Source organism: Mirounga angustirostris, unplaced genomic scaffold (assembly GCF_029215605.1).
Source record: "Mirounga angustirostris isolate CCGP_5_RB_7025 unplaced genomic scaffold, mMirAng1.0.hap1 SCAF_4, whole genome shotgun sequence".
Lineage (NCBI taxonomy): Eukaryota > Metazoa > Chordata > Mammalia > Carnivora > Phocidae > Mirounga > Mirounga angustirostris.
The window spans coordinates 100,112,415-100,133,231 of NW_026991712.1; the positions used below are offsets into that span (position 1 = coordinate 100,112,415).

A 20,817-nucleotide genomic window follows, 5' to 3' on the forward strand; every position below is an offset into this window, starting at 1 on the left:
TTGGGAATGTTCTATATACCAAGTGCTGCAGCTCAATTTTCTCATTTGTGGTATCAGAGGCCTGGACTGGGTGTTGGCTGTGGACCAGGCCAATCCAAAATGTTATCTCTGTAAAGTTCACTCGGTTTCTGTAGTTCCTAGAACAAAAATGGAAGTGGTTTTCTTTTTCTTTTTTATTTGTTTTTTAATTTTTTTGAAGCGTTTTTCTTTTTTTTTTAAAGATTTTATTTATTTATTTTGAGAGAGAGAGAATGAGAGAGAACACATGAGAGGGGATAGGGTCAGAGGGCAAAGCAGACTCCCCGCCGAGCAGGGAGCCCGATGCGGGGCTCGATCCCGGGACTCCAGGATCATGACCTGAGCCGAAGGCAGTCGCTTAACCGACTGAGCCACCCAGGCGCCCCAGTGATTTTGTATTCTTTTTTTTTTTTTTTAAAGATTTTATTTATTTATTTGAGAGAGAATGAGAGAGAGCACATGAGGGGGGGAGGGTCAGAGGGAGAAGCAGACTCCCTGCCGAGCAGGGAGCCCGATGCGGGACTCGATCCCGGGACTCCAGGATCATGACCTGAGCCGAAGGCAGTCGCTTAACCAACTGAGCCACCCAGGCGCCCCAAAGCGTTTTTCTTTTTAAAGCTAAATATCCCTTATGCTTATTATTTATTACTTTTTAAAGGTTTATTCATTTGAGAGAGAGAGACAGAGTGAGCAGAGGGAGAGGGAGACAAGCAGACTCCCCACTGAGCGGGGAGCCCGATGTGGGGTTCGATCCCAAGACCCTGAGATCATGACCTGAGCCGAAAACAAGAGTCAGACCCTTAACTATCTGAGCCACCGAGGTGCCCTACTTTATGTTTATTTAAATGTACTTTATTCTTGTACTTAGATTTCCAAGTGTGACTTGTATTTGTTTATTTGATACAAACTAAACTTTCAAAAGAAATTCTGGTTTATGCCACAAACAAGTTCAGTTCTTTGAAACACATTTCAAAGCAATTTATCAAACAAACTTATCAAAACAATTTGTTGCAAATCTGTCTTTTGTTTTTTAAGAGATGGTGTGAGCCATATAAAGGCTTTGTATACCCCGTGGTGACTGAGGGCTTATATATTAAAACCAAGGAAGAGTTAAATCTTCAGGGCTTTCATCAACCAAACAGAACCTTACATTTCAGGGGAATACTGATGTGGCTTTTCCTCAGGTGACAGTGACATCTTTAGGGAGTTCTAATGTGAATTTTCTCCCACATGTCTCCAGCTTCCTTAGTAGAAAATTCATTTATATAAATTAAGAATTCATCAGTTAAAAAAAATAGAAATGGTACTTACATTTTGTAATGATAAGAAAGAAAAGATACAACTTTTTATTCTTTTTTTTTTTTTTTTAAAGATTTTATTTATTTATTTGACAGAGAGAGACACAGCAAGGGAGGGAACACAAGCAGGGGGAGTGGTAGAGGGAGAAGCAGGCTCCCTGCAGAGCAGGGAGCCCGATGTGGGACTCGATCCCAGGACTCCGGGATCATGACCTGAGCCGAAGGCAGTCGCTTAACCGACTGAGCCACCCAAGCGCCCCACAACTTTTTATTCTGATAACAGGTTTTTTGAATGACGTTTTATTTGGCTTTTTACTGTGGGGTGTGAGAGACTGAGTATACAAGTATGGACAATGGTTTGCTCATATTTAAAATTGAACTTTGACCCACAACTTAGAGTAACCTGCTCAGGAAACCAACCCCTTTTCTATAGTAAACAACCCAGGGAACCAACCTGCCATAAATCAGACTTAACAGGAGTCCATATTGCCATCTCTAGAGACAATCCATGAAGCAAAATAATTTCTGTAACAATCAGCCCCAAATGGCCAGAAATTGATTGATACCTGACAATTTCCCTAATTTTTGTTCCCACTTCCAACTTAGGACCAACTAGGGAGAGGGAAATACATACCCCTAACCAAACACAGGATGCCCCACTTCTCATTAGCCTGCCTACAGCCAAGAGCCACCAGCCAGGGCACACCTGAAGCCTCCCTTTTCCCCACTATAAAGCTTGCTCACCCTTTTGTCTGCCTGCCTTTGAGTCTCAGCCAGAACTGACCAGGGCTGACTGCCTTGCTATATACTAAGCTCAGAACAAATAGCCTTCGCTTTTCTCATTTGATTGGTCTTCATTTACTTCTACAGAGGAATACAAAAGAACGTTCAAAAGGGAAACTCTAGTCTTTCATATTATTGTAGGTTAGAGTCCTTATTTACCATAAGAAGGTTAAAAAATCAAGCTGTTCAAAGATGGGGTCAGACATGTCTTTTAACTTGCAATTTCCAAAATGATAGTTGTTCCCTGATATTTCTATTGACAAAATACAAACTTCTTAGATGAAACTTTAGTACATTAAATGGGGCCCCAGAATGCTGTGCCATTTTCTCTTGGATTATGCACATCTCGGTATATGTTGAGTAATCAGGATGTAATTTTCAGGTAAATATGATCCTCAATCTAATTTGTGAACGTAATTAAATAACAGTAATTATTTTTCAGTGACAATACAAATGTATTTGCTTTTATTTATTTATTTATTTATTTTTGAGAGAGAGAGAGAGAATGTGCCTGGGTTGCAGGAGGGGGTAGTGGCTGAAGGAGAGGCAGAGAGAGAATCTTGAACAGGCTCCCTGCCCATTGCTGAGCCCCATGCGGGGCTTGATCTCATGGCCCTGTGATCATGACCTGAGCCAAAATCAGGAGTCCCAGGATTAACTGACTGAGCTATCCAGGCACCTCAGGAAATATATTGTTTTAGACATCTAAATCCCATGCTAGGTCCAGTGTATGTTTTTTATCTTGGAGTTTATAAAATGCATGTCTTACAGGAGAACAGCCAATCAGGCTGCTCGAAGTGTAAGTATGTCCAAATAATTTAGTAGTTTAAAAAATAATAATTAATTTAAATAATTTTTAAAAATCTCCTTTTTTATAGAAAATCTTTACTACTGGTGATATCAACAAAGATGGGAAGCTGGATTTTGAAGAATTTATGAAGTACCTTAAAGACCATGAGAAAAAAATGAAATTGGCGTTTAAGAGTTTGGACAAAAATAATGATGGTATGTCTTTATTTTGTATTCATCACCAGCTATGAAGAAGCACCTGTCCTATTTCCAAAAGCGTAAAACAATATGTATTTAGTCTCTCTTTTTTTGGAAAATAATTATTAGTAGTTTTAGTACTTGTTTTTCATAGTAATATGATTTTTCTGTAGAATTTATGTTTTTAGTGAAGAAAACTTACGCATAGCCTTGTCTACTGAATTAAAATCTGTGAATAGGGCTGTGTATATATGTTCACTATAGAATATTGTGCTGATTGGACTTATAGGTTAAAAATAATAACTATGTTTCCTTGTTCTCTGGGCAAGAGATATTTATTTTTGTTCATATATAGGCACAATGTAAAATTTAAAAAACTTTCAGATTATCTTAGATTTAATAATCTTTTTGAAAGAATTACTTTAGGGCAAGTACTCTGATCATGAAAATTGGGAGAAAAAGATAAATATTTCAAATATATGTCTTTTTTTTTTTTTAATTAAGTAAATTCTACCCCCAATGTGGGGCTTGAACTTACCACTCTGAGGTCAAGAGTCACATGCTCTACTAACTGAGCCAGTCAGGCACCCCTAAATATGTATCTTCTGATTGGGATTATGGTTTCACGATTTAGATTAATAAAGTTAGAGTCCCAGTGAGTAGAGCAAAAAGCAAGTGCCACAGTAGGAGAAAGGGAGGAGTAATGAAACCCTTATCACTAGAGGTAGCCTTTGATAGGAAGTGGGAATTTATTTTTAAAAATTATAATGCATACAAAACTTAATAAAAAGATAATAAAAAAACTAAAATGCATCCTCAAATCCCTCCCTGTATATGAACAGTCAGGGCCGTTCCATTCACAGACTTGGTATTCAAGGAACAAACAAATAGGGGCAACTGGGTGGCTCAGATGGTTAGGCGTCTGCCTTTGGCCCAGGTCATGATCCCAGGGTCCTGGGATCGAGCCCCACATCGGGCTCCTGGCTCAGCGGGGAGCCTGCTTCTCCCTCTCTCCCTGCTCATCTCTCTCTCTCTCTGTATCTCTTTGTCTCAAATGAATAAATAAAATCTTAAAAAAAAAAAAGAAACAAACAAATGGATTGAGGAAAAAGTATGGTTCATACCTGGGGCGGGCAAATTTTTTTTGTAAAAGGCCAGATAGTAAATATTTTAGCTTTGTGGGCCGTGTGGTCTCAGTTGTAGCTACTCATCTCTGCTGTCATAGTTCACACTTGATCTTAGCCAAAAGGCCGAGAAGTGATCTGCTATCATAGTTCAAAAACAGCCATAAGCAATATGTGCATGAATAAACATGGCTGTGTTCCAATAAAACTTTATTTATAAAAGCAGGCAACAGACCTTATTTGGCCAGTAGGTCATAGTTTGTTGACCCCTTGTTTATACTGAATAAAGAACTTTAACTTTAGTTAGGTATAAAGCAAATTTCTTCAAACAACTAAACCCTTTGAATGGATTTGATGATGCTTTCAGTCTGTGATACTCATCCAGGAAGTTGAGTTTGTAGTGGAAAGTAGTGCTATTCAAACATTTGTTACCTCCTAGAAGCCTTATACTATATGCCTCCAAGTTTAGCCTTAGTCCAATCTTCTAGCAAAATGCAGTTCTTTTTTTTTTTTTTAAGATTTTATTTATCTATTTGATAGAGACAGTGAGAGAGGGAACACAAGCAGGGGGAGTGGGGGAGGGGGGAGTAGGCTTCCCGCTGAGCAGGGAGCCCAATGTGGAACTCGATCCCAGGGCCCTGGGATCATGGGATCATGACCTGAGCCAAAGGCAGACGCTTAATGACTGAGCCCCCCAGGCGCCCCACAAAATGCAGTTCTTACAACCAGCTTTGCTTTTCTGCAAACTTTCATCCTATCTTGAGCCCACTACTGCTCAGTCACGTAGTAGGACTGTGTAGTGTGGATGCAGGCAGTAGCTGGGAGATGGAGCCACCTCAGGGGCATCTGCCAGCTAAGCAGAGATGGGTCATCCTGGTATGTAAGTTGTGCCTGTATCAGTTGTCCCTTTCAGAAAATTCTACATGAACCAGAGGAAATAATTGAAGGTGAAATTTTGTGATACATTTGTAGTAAATGAAAACAGTTTTTACTTAATTTATCTTGTTTGTAGATTTTCAAACAGTTTCTCATTATAAATTCATATTTTTGTGTTTCAGACTTCTTCAAGCAAAGCATAAACAGTCTTTCCTCCTTATTTGTGGATTGTGTATTTGAGAATTTGCCTACTTGCTAAAATTTAACCCCAAAAGTAACTCCAAAATCAGTGCTTGCGGCATTTTGGCAGTCCTTCATGGGCTTGACTTCATTTGCTTGGCGAGCACATTTCTTGCTGAGATCGAAGTAAATGATGCTCTGCTTTCTTGTTTGAGCTCTCATACTGTAAACAAGTGTCCTTCTGCAGTCCACTTAGTGCCATGTTTCTTGCATTTTTGTGCTTTTTGTTGGTGGTTTTGCTGTTGACAATGGTTCCCAACCATTGTGCTGAAGTGCTGTCTAGCATTCCTAAATGCAAGAAGATATACTTCATTTGGGCATGAGTTGTAGTATTATTGGCCATGAGTTCAATGTTATAGAATCAACACTCTAGGGCGCCTGGGTGGCTCAGTTGGTTAAGCGACTGCCTTTGGCTTAGGTCATGATCCTGGAGTCCCAGGATCGAGTCCCGCATCGGGCTCCCTGCTCGGCAGGGAGTCTGCTTGTCCCTCTGACCCTCCCCCCTCTCATGCTCTCTCTCAAGTAAATAAATAAAATCTTTAAAAAAAAAAAAAGAATCAACACTCTAATATGGTATTGTATAGTATTTATACACACCTATAACAAGGTTTTATACCGACAAGGTTTTATATTGATTGGTCGATGAATACGTTGTGACCAGAGGCTCAAGGAACCTAACCCTGTATTCCCCATAAGAACAATGGTTTGATAATTCAGGGTTCATAGTGACCTTGTAGAACAGAATTACCAAGAATAATGAGAATTGACTGTATTTCTTTAAGAGTGCAATTATAATGGAGAATATTCAGAATGGCATTTAAGGAATTTCATTGCTAAACAAATTGATCCCTCTAACAGTTTTTTGCATTATGCAGAATCTCATGTTTCTCTTTTCTTCTCCCCAGGAAAATTCTTTCCAAATCCTGGGATTTCTTCAGAGTCCTTCTCTTAAATGAAGTCTTTGCTTTCACCACTAACAGTAATTTTTGTCCGCCTCTTTTCCTGGCGAACTTTGCCATTAATACTGTTTGGCAGCAGACCCTCTCGTGCTTTGTTTGGTTTCCTCCTCTTTCATGCGTATTGGTCTTGGGGTCATGAGTCTGTGAGCTGCTTGAGGGAAATGCAGTATTTATGACTCCCATTTATTGCTTCTATTTTCTCTTTCTTCCTCTTTTCTGTTTCATCTCGTTCTATCTACAAACATGCACTAATTTCTCTAATAATAATAACCTTCCCTCTTCCATTGTCCTACCATCCCTGCTTTCTTTATTTTTATTGCCACATTTCTCAAAAGAATAGTCCCCACTCTTTGGCTTCTTTTAGTCATTTTCTACTTCCTTTTAACCCCGTGCAACACATCTTTACATGTATGAAAATTGCCTAGTCATTTATTAAAATCTAGAAATGCATACGTGTGAAATTAATTGATCCTAGCCTAATGGAATTTACTTTGGAATCAGAGTGTCTTGATTTGAGTCTCAGTCCTGCTGCTTAATGTTGTTACTTGGTAAGGCCACATAAGCTCTCAGTCCCTTCTTCTTTAGATGGATTATTATTATTTACCGATGAGACTTCATGATTTCTGAATGAGATAACATCTGTGTACTTGTTTAGTGTATTTGTTAAACTTTGAGTTGGTGTTGCAGTATGTATTTAAGCAAATCTGTAACTCACCTAGAGTCATAATTTTGCCTTAATGAGTCCAATGCTTTCCCTTACAAAATGAGAGTTTTGAAATTCAGGATTTCTAAGATCCTTATCCATTCTGAGTTTGAGTTTATGCTCTTTTTCATTTTTTAAAGGAGTAATTGAGGCTTCCGAAATTGTCCAGTCTCTCCAGATACTAGGTCTAACTGTTTCTGAACAGCAAGCAGAGTTGATTCTTCAGAGGTAAGCTTTTTATCTTACTGGCAATCGTGGGCTTTCTTTGACGTTAATTTTCATATCTCGTATTCAAGATCTTCATTTTAAGTATAGCTGAAAACTCTCTACACCTAACCATTCCTCATTATGTGTGTTCGGTATCTGTCTTCCTTTTTGTTTTGTATGTACATATTTAAGGTGTAGGAGTGGGAAGCGTAAGCTCAGATTGGATTCTCTCTTGCAAGGAAGGCCCCTGGGGCAGTGGAATGGCAGTGAGGTGTTCATAGAGAAGGAGCCTAGGCATTTTCGTGCTGCCATTTTTCCCATTTGGTTTCTAAGGTGATAATGGAACTCATTGTTCCAAGATAAGATGTTTAGCAGATTCATCACATTATTTAACCTACATGTCACTGGATAAGTGGGAAATTCCAAAGGTTCACAAAGAAATACCAATTTAAACTCTCAGAAAATGGAGATGGCAATTTGAACATTATTGCCCAGGGTAATCAATTCAGCTGTTTAGTGAGTCAGACCTTTACAGCCTTAATGTTTTATTTCACAGGATAGAGCAATAATCTCTAAAGTCTCAGTGCCCTTGAAGACTCTTCTATTACAAACACACTGTAGGGACTAATTAATTTTTTTTGTGATAACGGAAAACAGAAAAGGGTGCTTATATTATATTCCTGTGAATGCTTTCAGTTTTTGACATTATCTAAAAAGTTTCTGCTAAATGGCTTTATTGTTGAGTTTATCTCCTTTTATATCTGTACCAGTAGCATTTTCCTCCTTTCTTTCTGTTCAGAATTTCTTTTAAAAGCAGCCGCTCAACAGGAGGGCCCAAGTCTCAGAGCTTGGGCATGATGTTGCTATTGTTAACACTGGATGAGGGAGGCTTTCCTGAGGAGATGAAAAACTAAAAAAATGAAAAGGGGTAAACCGGATTTTGACAGTGGGGTATGGGGCATGTAATATTCTGTTGCTGAAGTCGTTCTTCCAGGGAATTGAAGGTTTGTTTGTTTTTTTAATTTTATTTTATTATGTTAGTCACCATACAGTATCTCATTAATTTTTGGTATATGTGCTGCCGAAGTGAGCACCCTCATTAATTTTTGATGTAGTGTTCCATGATTCATTGTTTGCGTATAACACCCAGTGCTCCATGCAATACGTGCCCTCCTTAATACCCATCACTGGGCTACCCTATCCCCCCAACCCCCTCCCCTCTAGAACCCTCAGTTTCTCGGAGTCCCTAGTCTCTCATGGTTCATCTCCCCCTCCGATTTCCCCCCCTTCATTTTTCCCTTCCTTCTCTTAATGTCCTCCATGCTATTCCTTATGTTCCACAAAGTGAAACAAATAATCAAGTCAAAAAATGGGCAGAAGACATGAACAGACACTTCTCAAAAGAAGACATACAAATGGCTAACAGACACATGAAAAAATGTTCATCATCATTAGCCATCAGGGAAATTCAAATCAAAACCACACTGAGGGGTGCCTGGGTGGCGCAGTCGGTTGAGCGCCTCCCTTAGGCTCAGGTCGTGATCCCAGGGTCCTGGGGTCCAGCCCCACATCAGGCTCCCTGCTCGGCGGAGAGCCTCCTTCTCCCTCTCCCACTCCCCCGCTTGTGTTCCCTCTCTCACTGTCTCTTTCTCTCTGTCAAATAAATCAATCTTAAAAAAGAAAAAAACAAAAAACCACCACACTGAGATATCACTGTACACCAGTTAAAATGGCAAAAATTGACAAGGCAAGAACAACAAATGTTGGAGAGCTTGTGGAGAAAGGGGAACCCTCTTACCCTGTTGGTGGGAATGCAAGTTGGTGCAGCCGCTTTGGAAAAGAGTGTGGAGGTGCCTCAAAAAATGAAAAATAGAGCTACCCTATGACTCAGCAATTGCACTCCTGGGTATTTACCCCAAAGGCACAGATGTAGTGAAAAGAAGGGCCCTATGCACCCCAATGTTCATAGCAGCAATGTCCGCAATAACCGAACTGTGGAAAGAGCCGAGATGCCCTTCAACAGATGAACGGATAAAGATGTGGTCCATATATACAATGAAATATTGCTCAGCCATCAGAAAGGATGAACACCCAACTTTTGCATCAACATGGATGGGACTGGAGGAGATTATGCTAAGTGAAATAAGTCATTGGCTTTTAATATATTCACGGACTTGTGTAACTATCACCATTACTTAATTTTGGAGCATTTTCATCACCCCAAAAAGTAACCTGGTACCCATTAGCAGTCACTCCTTATTCCTCCTCTGCAAGCCCCCAGCAACCACTGACCTACATTTTGTCTCTTCTGTTTTGTCTGTTCTGGACATTTCACAAAAAAATGGAATCCTACAGCATGTGGCCTTTTGTGTCTGGCTTTTTTCACTTAGCATGATATCTTCAAAGTTCATGCATTTGTAACATGTATCAGTACTTCATTCCTTTTTTAGACCAAGTCACATTCCATTGTAGGGATATATCATACTTTGTTTATCCATTCATCAGTAGATAGGCATTTGGTTGTTTCCATTTTTTGGCTATTATGAATAATTCATGTACAAGTTTTTGTGTGAACATATGTTTTCAGTTCTCTTGGGTATATACCTAGAGGTGGAATGACTCGATTATATGATAACTCTATGTTTAACATTTTGAGGAACTGCCAGACTGTTTTTGAAAGTGACTGCATCATTTTATAATTCCAACAGCCATGTATGAGGGTTTTAGTTTCTCCACATCCTCCCAACACTTGTTATTTGTTGTCTTTTGCTTTTTACCATCTACATGGGTATAATGTATCTCATTATTGTTTTGATTTGTATTTCCCTGATGGCTAATAAATTGTATATTCTTTTACATTTTTGGGTTATTATTATTATTAGCATTTGTGATGCTTCAGCAAAAATACTAGAATATGTTTATACTGGAAAAACCTCCGTTTTCCTTTCTCTGTGTGTCTTCTTTACTAACACAGAAAACACTTCACTTCTGACACCTCTGGTCACCAAATGTGTGGATTCCCCCGCCCCCCCTGCCCCACAATAGGCAATTATCTGTGACATTATCCCTGGTACCCTACAATTTAGCTTAATTCTAATACTATCTGCCCAGAAATAGTATCAGATCCCATAGGTTAAGGGCTCAGTCCCACAAGACTCCTCCCCAGTTCGATGCCAATCACAAATAGTAGGTCCCCATGTTACCCTCAGTTTCTGTCTGACTTGGCTACACATTGGAGGTTCCCAAGACCTCCTTCTTCAGAGCAGCTTACAGAACTCAGGGAAATATTTACTTACATCTTCCAGTTTATTAAAGGATATGATGAAGGGTACAGATGAATAGCCAGATGAAGAGATACGTAAGGTGAGGTCTGGGAGGGTCCCAAACACATGAGCTTCTGTCCCTGTGGAGTTGGGGTGTGTTACCCTCCTGGTATGGATGTGTTCACCGACGTGAAAGTTCTCTGAACCCATACTTTGGGGGATTTTATGGGGGCTTCCTCACATAAGCATGTTCAATTATTAACTCTATTGTAAACCTCTCTCCCCTCTCTGGAGAAATCGGAGTGGGGGACTGAATATTCTTTTTTTTTTTGAAGACACATTTATTCAGTGTCATGATCAGACTATTACATTTAGCAACCAACACCATGGGTGCAAAAAAAAAAAAAAAACACAAAAAAACCCCAAACTACATTAAAACCCTTTGTTGGAATGCTTTACACTTTCCGCAGAACAGAAACTAAAATAACCTGTTATACAATTAGTCACAAATATAGTCCTCAAGTTTTTTGCCCATACACATGTGTATTGTCTAAAACATGTCTTCTTTGTAGCAGCTAGGCCCTGCCCCCACTGTGCTTGGCTGAGTTCACTAATCTGTTGTAACCTGTAGCTTCCCTGTCACTTCTCTGTCTCTTCTCTCCTGCTAAGCCTTGTTTCCTGGCAGTCATGAAAACTTCCTGCCACTGTCACAGCTACGGCTGCTGCTGGAACCACCACAGCCACCTTGGTTTCGTGGTTTGGCAAAGTATTGGCCTCTACCACCATAGGGGGCCGAGCTTCTGCCTCCAAAATTTCCTCCTTTCATGGGTCCAAAATTTGAGGATTGATTGCTGTAGTTGCCAAAATCATTATAGCTTTCGCCACCTCCAAAGTTGCTTCCATCATTACCAAATCCATGATAGCCATCCCCACTGCCACCATATCCACCACCACCTCGACTGCCACCAAAGCCACCTCGACCGCTGAAGTTCCCTCCATGACCAAAGTTGTCATTCCTACCAAAACCACCTCCACGACCACCACCAAAGTTTCCAGAACCACTTTGACTTCTTTGGCTGGATGAAGCCCTAGCCATCTCTTGCTTAGTAAAAGCGGCTTACAGAACTCAGGGAAATATTTACTTACATTTTCCAGTTTATTAAAGGATATGATGAAGAGCTAGGCATGTCTGTGGACAATGCTTCCACCATGTTTCTTTCAGTTCTTTGAATTCTCTAAGAGTCATTTCCAACTTTGGAGTACTTGCAGTTCTTACTGCTTAAGGGACTAAACCTCTCCCCTCCCCTATCCTTTATTAGCCTTCAGTTTTCACCTCAGAGAGAGCTATGCTGTCTAAATCTGCCCCCTTCCACCCTACAGCGGTTTTCTTTATTTGTGTGACTTGTTTCTCTGCTCTGTGGTTCTTACAGGTGGTAACCATGAGCTTATTTCTATAGCTTAGTGGTTAGAAATACAGTTTCTGAAGTTAGAATGCCTGGCTTGAAATGAAATACTTAATTCTACTCCACTTACCAGGCCTGTGATCCAGGACAAAATACTTGGCCTCTCTCTGTGTATAAAATGGAGACAATAGAAAGTATATAGGATTGTTTTTCAGGATTAAATAAATTTGCTTGCGAAGTGCTTAGAACAATGCCTAGCAAAGGCTCAGTGAATATTAGCTATTAGTTGCTATTTAGTGCCTGTTTTTCCTACTACACTAAGCTTTGAGGGCACAGACCACTTCTGTCCTGTTAACTGTTACATACTCAGCACCTTGTAATCATGTGCCCTCAGAAAATATTGAAGAATGTGTTGAAGAATGAGTAGAAGTTATCCTAGTGAAAAAGGGTGAGGGGCAGGACATTCTAGATAGAGGGAAAGACACGTTCAGACATGGAAGCATGTTGTGAAGGGCACATTCGGGCAATGGGTCAGGCAGTGTTTCTCAGAATGCTCTCTAGACCACTGGTGGTCTGTCTCTTAGCTGGTGGTCCAGAGCTCTTTGCGTGGTCCATCGGAGACAGCCATGAATGTAATATTAATGACCAATTTGTAGGATTTAAGAAAAAGGACAGCTGAAATAGTAGACGAGAAGAGTGAGTCAGGAGAGAATAATTTATTTCACACTGTCCTAAGATTCTTATTCAGGAGAAGGAGGTAAAATAATAACTTTAGATTTTGTTGTTATGTGTGCATGGTAAAATTTCAGGGTAAACTGCTGAAAGTCTAGGAATTGAGTATATAACTTCTAAACCAGTAAGGGGAAAAATAGAATAAGAAAATCAACAAGCACAAAATTCAGGCATTCCAACAAAGTAAAGAAAGGAGGAAAACAATCAAAGAAAAAAATGAGACAAATAGAAAGCAGAAGATAGGATGGGAGAAATAAGTTCAAACCCCACCAAGATGTGCCCTGAAATAATGTTAGGTCCTGTTTTCCTTTCACCTCCATTCCCAAATGGGACAGGTTAAATAAAGTTATTATCTTTTTGGGGGGTGTGGGGTGGGAGAGAAGAGTAAGTTAGGAGGTTATTGCTTCTGGCCCGCCAGAATTTTCTCAGTTTAGTGTACAATCTGATGGGGACAAAGAATTTCAATATTTTCATAGTATTGTGACAGAATATACTAATTGAAAAATATTATTAACAATGAAAAAGGGAAAGGAGAAAAATACTAACTTCACAGTGGTGTGAAACTATATTACATTTTTTTATGATCTCTACTTATAGTGGACTTTTAATGTATCTCAAAATAAAAACAAGATTTGCTAGAACACAGAGATAGTCAGATGAAAGAAAAAGGAAAACAAAATCCTACAAACTAAAAGCAAGCTGAAGTAGCTAATTAATATCGGATAAAATTATAAGGTAAAAAACATTCATGGGAAATGAAGTGTCACCACATTTAAAATTCACCACAAAGAGATGCCTGGATGGCTCAGTCTGTTAAGTGTCTGCCTTTGGCTCAGGTCATGATCCTGGGGTCCTGGGATCGAGCCCTGCATCGGGCTCCCTGCTCAGCAGGGAGTCTGCTTCTCCCTCTCCTGCTCCCCCTGCTTGTGTTCCCTCTCTCGCTGTCTCTCTCTTTCTGTCAAATAAATAAATAATCTTAAAAAAATAAAAAATAAATAAATAAAATCTTAAAAGTCACCCCAAAGACACAAAATTTTTAAGTTGGGTGATAGAATTCCAGGGATAAATTGACAGATTTTTTATAGTAGTGAGAAATTTTAACATATATCTTCCTATACTTGTTAGATCAAGCTGAGAAAAAACTTAGTCAAGATGGAGAGAAATGAATAAGCTTGACTTAATGGGCATACAATGGAACCTTGTACCAAAAAACCAGAAAAAATTTTTTTTCTCATGTACTTATAGCATGTATAAAAATTGATTTTATAGTAGACCATAAAGCCAGGCTTAACACATTTCAAGTAATCGGTATCACAGAGACCATTTTCTTTGACCATATATATTAATTTAGAAGTTAATAGTGGAAGTAAGTTCTAAAAATACATTGGTTTTGGATATGATAACACTTGTCAATGATTTTTGGGTCAAAGAGGAAATCATAGTAGACATTCAAGGATACTTTGACTTGAAAGAATATCACACATGAAAGCTTTTGAGATATAGCTAAAGTGGTACGTAGGGGGAATTTTATGGCTTTAAAGCTTGTATTAGAGAAGAATTAAGGGGTGCACAGGCTGCCAGGCCAGAGCAATGAGTGAGACCAAGATCATCTACCACCTGGATGGGCAGGAGACACTGCCCCTGCTCGCCAAGTGTGTCACCTTGGCAGACTTGAAGGGCATTCTGCAGCGACCCAGCTGGATATTCTTCTTCAAGTCTATGGACCACGGTTTTGGAGTGGTGAAGAAGGAGGTGTGGGATGACAATGCCTAGCTGAGGGTGCTGTCCACTGAGGGCTGCACCCAGAGCCAGCTCCCTTCTGTGCTGACAACCCACCGGAACTGCCACTGCCCATGGAGCGCACAGGAGGCATTGGGGACTCCTGGCCCTGTCCTTCCACCCTTGTGCTGGTGGGGGCAGCCAGGAAAACCTGGGCAGTGACACAGAGACGGACTCCTTCATATCTGCCCAGCATGAGTGGCCATGCAGGAGGGACAGCCCAGAGCACACAACCCAGCTAAATGGAACTGCAAAGGTGGAGCGTGGTGAGAGCCAGGGGGCTGTGATAGCTCGGCCTTTATGAACAGCGAGTTGGAGACCACCAGCTTCTTCGATTTGGATGAGGATGACTGCATCCTCAGCTCCACAGAGCAGAGCAGCCCCTTACACCTGATGAGAAGACAAGCGGCATCGGAAGTAGGAGGTGTCACGGCCTGAGTGGTCCTGGTCCTTCAGCAGCACCATGGACTCCACCGTGTCACTCAACATCATCATGGTCACTCTCATGGGAAAGTACAACTTTCTGTGCATCTCCACTGTGGGCCAAGGCAAAGAGCGTGGTGACGGAGGCATCTACATTGTCTCTATCATGAAGGCTGGGGCCGTGGCTGCTAATGGAGGCGTAGATCTAGAAGATGCGCTGTTACAGGCAAGCTAGGTGAGCTGTGAGAACATGAGTAATGAAGGTGCAGTAGTGGTTTTGCGTGAGACTGTGCACAGACTGGGGCCATCACCCTGACTGTAGCCAGGGGGCTGGGACCCAAGTCCACGTGGCTGCTTCACACTGTCCAGGAGTGAGCCCTTCTGGCCTACTGACCCTGAATCCTGGGTCACCCACCCCGTAGCCTATGGCCTGAGCCCTGTCCTGAGCACCATCACCTCCACTGGCTCTTCCATCACCAGCTCCATCCATGACACAGAGTGCCTGGATATGACTCACACCTGTCCATCCACACGGATGTGGCTGCCACCGTCAAAGCCATGGCCTCCTCTGAATCTGCGCTGGAGGTCAGTGGCCGCATGTGCCTCAAGATCACCATCCCCAGTGTTTTTGTTGGCTTGGATGGGGTGGACTTGCTGTACCACAATGTGGAAGGCTTCACTGCTTGGCAGGAGGCCAGCAAGTATGCTAGCAGCCTTCTGGAAGCAGCTTCATCCACGATCAAGAAGATCACCTTCTCTGAGCAGTGCTTCTACATCTTCAGAGCCCTTTGTGGCACCGTGGCTAACGTGTCCCTCCACGATTGCGGTGGCTTCCATGGCACCTCTACCAGGACACACTGGCCCCTTTGCCACACCCGGGGGCCACCCCTTGGTCCAAGGCTTTCCCTTACCAGTACCTGCTGCCCCCACGCCCCTACAACCTGTGCCTGGGCTTCCCAGAGCTGGGGTACAGCTATGGCGGGGGCAGTGCCTGCCCTCAGTACAGTGAAGGCGGCTGGAGCGGAGGCTCCAACTGTAGTGACAGTGACCGGCAGAAGGGGAAGGACCCGAAGGCCAGGGACTTGAAGTTGAGCGGCAACGGCAATGAGTGGGACCACACAACCCACAGTAGCCTGGGGGCCATGGGAGCATAGCCTCTGCAGCCACCACTCAATGACCAGCAGCCTTTGCAGCCCCCGCATGCATCTGAGCTACAGCCCCCGCGGTGGGCCTTCTTTCTGTGGTCCCCCCATGCTGATGGTGCCTCCACCACCTGTGGCCCTGGGGCCCCCAGGAGCCCCTCCAGGCTGAGACCTGGCCCACATGCTCCCAGACTGACCGCCAGCAGACAGTCCTTCCACATGGTCATGGGGACACCCCAGTGAGTTCTTTGTGGATGTGATGTGAACAGGGCCCCTGCCTCACTTCCATGCCACTCCCATCCCAGGCCAGCTGTGTTCCTCTCTGCATTCCTCCGTCTTTTTTACTTGGTCTGACACCTGCAAGGGAAGTAAACAGAAATAAATTCAAAAGGAAAGAAAGGAATTAAGGCTGAGAATTAATGTGCTAATTTAAAGGGAGAAATCAGAATAATTTCAAAGAAGGTAGAAAGAAGGAGGTAATTAAGGAAGCGCAGTGGAAATAGAATGCAGAGATACGGTAATAGATCAACAAAGTCAAACATCGGTTATTGGAAAAGACAAACTTCTGGAGAGACTGATGAAGAAAAAAGAGAAATGAGGGGATGCCTGGGTGGCTCAGTCATTAAGCGTCTGCCTTCGGCTCAGGTCATGGTCCCAGGGTCCTGGGATCGAGCCCCGAATCGGGCTCCCTGCTCCGCGGGAAGCCTGCTTCTCCCTCTCCCACTCCCCCTGCTTGTGTTCCCCCTCTTGCTGTGTCTCTCTCTCTCAAATAAATAAATTTAAAAAATCTTAAAAAAAAAAGAAATGAGATGGAAATAAATAATAACAAATGGAAAAATAAATGATTGCAAAGACACATCAGAAATTTTTCAAAGATAATAAAATGTCACAAACAATTTTATGCCAATAAATTTGAAAACATGAAATAGAAGAATTTCCAGACAGATATAATTTACCAACACTAAATCAAGAAGAAATAGCCAGTAGTACCTAAACAAACACATCACATCAGTAATTAAAAATTTTCCCATAAAGAAAACTTTAGCCCCAGATGGTTCTTACAAACTATTAAAGAACAGATCTACAAATATATGGAGAGTGTACAAGTGCAGTATCTGATCCATTCTGTGAGGTCGTGCTAAGCATAACAGCAAAGGCAGACAACTAGTGAGAGAAGGAAATTATAGGCCAACATCATTTATGACATAGATGTATATATTTTTCTTTTTTTATATAGATACATTTTACAGATTTATTTGAGAGAGAGAGAGTGCATGTGAGTGGGGGGAGGGATAGGGAGAGAGTCCTCTGAGTGCAGAGCCCAATGCTGAGCTCCATCTCATAACCCATGAGATCATGACCTGAGCCGAAACCAAGAGTCTGATGCCCAACCGACTTAGCTACTCAGGTGCCCCTAGATGTAAATATTTTAGAGAAAATATTCGTGATTTGTTAGCTATATAGAAAAAAAAGTTAGCTGTATATAGGGGCACCTGGGTGGCTTAGTCATTAGGCGTCTGACTTCGGCTCAGGTCATGATCCCAGGGTCCTGGGATCGAGCCCTGCATCGGGGCTCACTGCTCAGCGGGGAGTCTGCTTCTCCCTCTCTCAATCCCCCTGCTTGTGTTCCCTCTCTCACTGGGTCTCTCTCTGTCAAATAAATAAGTAAAATCTTTTACAAAACATTAGCTGTATTTAGAAAGCATAATATACCACAATCAGTACTTTTAAAAGGGCAAATTAAAACATTTTGTTAGATTACAAAGTACAGAAAAGATGCACCTTTTCTCCAAATTGATAATGATTCAGTGCCATTGAAAAAAAAAGTAGTTTTTTTTTTTTTGAGAAACTTGTTAAGCTGAATCTCAAATTAATATCAAAGAGCCCAAGAATAACCTAGACATTCTTGAAGAGCCATGGGAAGCAGGGGACCTGCTCTATCATATATCGAGAGTTGTTATTAAGCCATAATTAAGATAGGGGTAGTGGTACACGTATGGATAAGTTGACAAATGGAACATAATATCCCAGAAACAGACCCATCCATATTTGGGGTTTGTCACACAAGAGAAGTAGCTTTGCAGATCACTTTGCAGAAGAGAAGAGACTATGCAGTACGTGCTGTAATGCCTCTGGTTATCCATGCAGACGGAAATGAAACTGGGTACCTATCTCACACCATACGTAAAAATCAACCTAAATGTGGAAGTTAAACTATCATACTTGTAGGCAAAGTAAAGCAAATGTCTTTACCTCAGTGTAGGGAAGGAATTATCTGGAAAAAAAAAAAAAAGACATGAAAGGCAGTAACATAAATGAAAAGATCGATACATTCAGCTGTATTAAAATTAAGAGCATCTATTCACAGAGAGCATAAACAAAGTGAAAAGACAAAGGTATTTGCTAATTTATAACTTGAAGTATTAGAATTAACTATATAAAGAACTATACATATAAAAGAAAAAGATACCCAACCCATTAAAAAAATGGGCAAAAGACACAAATAGGCATTTCACACAAGGGGAAACATGAATAGCAAGTGAATATGATAAGGGATGTTCAACCTCATTGGTGATTTGAAGAGAAATGCAATTTAAACCCACAGACTATTTTATATAAGACGTTTGTGAGTGTTCTGTGGCTTTAAGCTACGGAATTTAGAATTCGTTTGTTCATTCAGTAAATATTCTCTCTGCCAGGCACTGTTCTAAACACTTGGGTCATCTCAGTGATCAAAATCAACAAAAATCCTTGCCCTGTGGAAGATGCTCATGAATGCATATATGGGAGATTGAGGGGTAGAGTCAGATGATGAACAATTGCATTACAATAGAAAACAGTGATAAAAATAGAGCTCTAAATATTGCAACCCAGAATAATGTTATAACTAGGGCTCTCATGTGTGATGTTAATACCCATGTGCTAAGACAAATTAATGTTTGTGTAATTTCACAAATATGCAGATCAAAATTAAAATTGGCACCAGAAAACATGATAATATTAATACCTGAAAATTGCATTTGATTTGGCTGCCATCTTAATGTATCATTTTCATACGAATTATTGATAAATATAATTTGAAGGAGACACCCAAACTTTTTTTTCAGGGACAGTCATTCAACAAATAAGTGAACACCTTCTTTGCGCCAGCCACTTTAGGTCCTGGGTATAGATAGTGAACAAAACAATCAAAATCCCGGCACGGTTCAGAGTTAATCTTGGGAAAAAACTGGTCAGATAGTACACTACCAAGAAACTTGTAAATCAGGCAAAAAGTTAATGAAAAATATCTAAGGCTAGAGTATATTAATGTTAAATGTTGAAGATGAGGTACCAGGATTTCTTAAGACTCAAAAGGCCTAGTCACCAAGTTAGATTTTTTTTTTTTTTTTTTTTTTACAATTACTGCTAATTTTCTTAGCTTTGAGGAGGTTGGAGAAGGAAATTGATAGAATATTTTGAGTATATTCCAAAATCACATCCAAATGTTAGAACATTAAGAAATATCTTCCTGAGCCAATGCAAGAAAAAAATGGGTCATAAATCCATTCATTACTACCTCCCAGTATTTAATCCTCCAGCTTTAGTGCTTGATAGCTCATTGATTAGAGTTTGACACAATGCCAAAGTAGTCTTTAGTGAGATCTCTCTGTGACTTTGGGGTCCTTCTTCACCTAAATGATTAAAACTAATAGAACATCAAAAGCTTGCTGCCATTTCCAACAACCTATTACTGTGAATTGGGATCTTTTCATAAGACTGTTGAGTTGGAGAATAAACTGTCATTCTGCAAAATGGCCAATAATGTTTTACTTACAAATTTTATTTTGTTTTTTAATTAGCTTCTTTTTATTTTCAGTATTGATGCTGATGGGACAATGACAATAGACTGGAATGAATGGAGGGACTATTTCTTATTTAATCCTGTTACAGACATTGAGGAAATTATCCGTTTCTGGAAACATTCTACTGTAAGTATGCTGTGTGTATTACATTATACTTACTTGTAAGCCATAGTTATTTATTACATGAGAACACTCTGTTATGCTTACAGGCCAGGGTGCCCAATTCCCAATAGCTCCTTAACTTGTAGAGTTCTGCTTATTCTATTAGGTATATATTCAGAATATCATAAAAAAAAAAACAAACCCTGAGGCTGCATAAACATTGCAAATGTGGTACACATTTTTGCCATTCTCAATACTTGGAGGAGATACTGCCTTCCAAAAATCTTATGAAGATGAGCGGCCTAGCTTTTATTGCATTTAAGTATTTTGCCAAGAGAAGTGTGAAAATCAGGGGTTTTTACTTTTTATAGATATACATTGTTTAAATAATCTCAGAACCTCATGATTGCTGAGATTCTATTTCCTTGGCCATGAATGATGGCCAGACATGACTTCTGAAACTTTTGCTTGTTTTGTCAACTGTCTAGATTTATCTCTGGGATAAGGTACTTATAATAACAATATTTGAAGGTTAAAACACCTTTGGCTCTTTTGTTTAGCAGTTCACACCTGTCTGTATTTCTCAAAACTTTCAAATTTTAATGAAATTTCATTAATATTCTGCTAACATACATTGGTGTAAATAAAGGTCAGTTTATTGTGCCATCTGCTCCCGAAACCAATGGGAATTCTTGGAGGGAATTTTAATTTTCCTAGTGGGCTTGTCTGCTATGCTTATTCATGGATTTCAATAAGTTTTATACATAGTAAATGAAGCCTAGAGGTCACATTGCCACTAGTAACAATGCCTAAACTTAAATAGAGCATTGTAAAATTATGGTGATGAATGCCTCTTCTATGAGTATAGAATAATAGACTATATTAGTAGTTCAGTTGCCTGGATACATTTTCTACTTATGTGAATTTATGTTT

The 20,817-nt window shown here is 40.5% G+C and overlaps 1 protein-coding gene and 1 pseudogene across 1 annotated transcript in view; both read left to right on the top strand.

The window, feature by feature from the left end:
- The window catches only part of LOC123859313 (mitochondrial adenyl nucleotide antiporter SLC25A24), a 51,538-nt gene that overhangs the window by 12,677 nt on the left and 18,044 nt on the right, over window positions 1–20,817 (top strand). Inside the window, exons 2-4 of the mRNA XM_045897074.3 lie at window positions 2,978–3,104; window positions 7,129–7,216; window positions 19,797–19,908. Of these exons, the coding sequence (XP_045753030.1) occupies window positions 2,978–3,104; window positions 7,129–7,216; window positions 19,797–19,908 (327 nt within the window). The remainder of the gene's footprint in view (window positions 1–2,977; window positions 3,105–7,128; window positions 7,217–19,796; window positions 19,909–20,817) is intronic.
- On the top strand, window positions 7,225–17,231 carry LOC129046444 (segment polarity protein dishevelled homolog DVL-3-like; annotated as a pseudogene).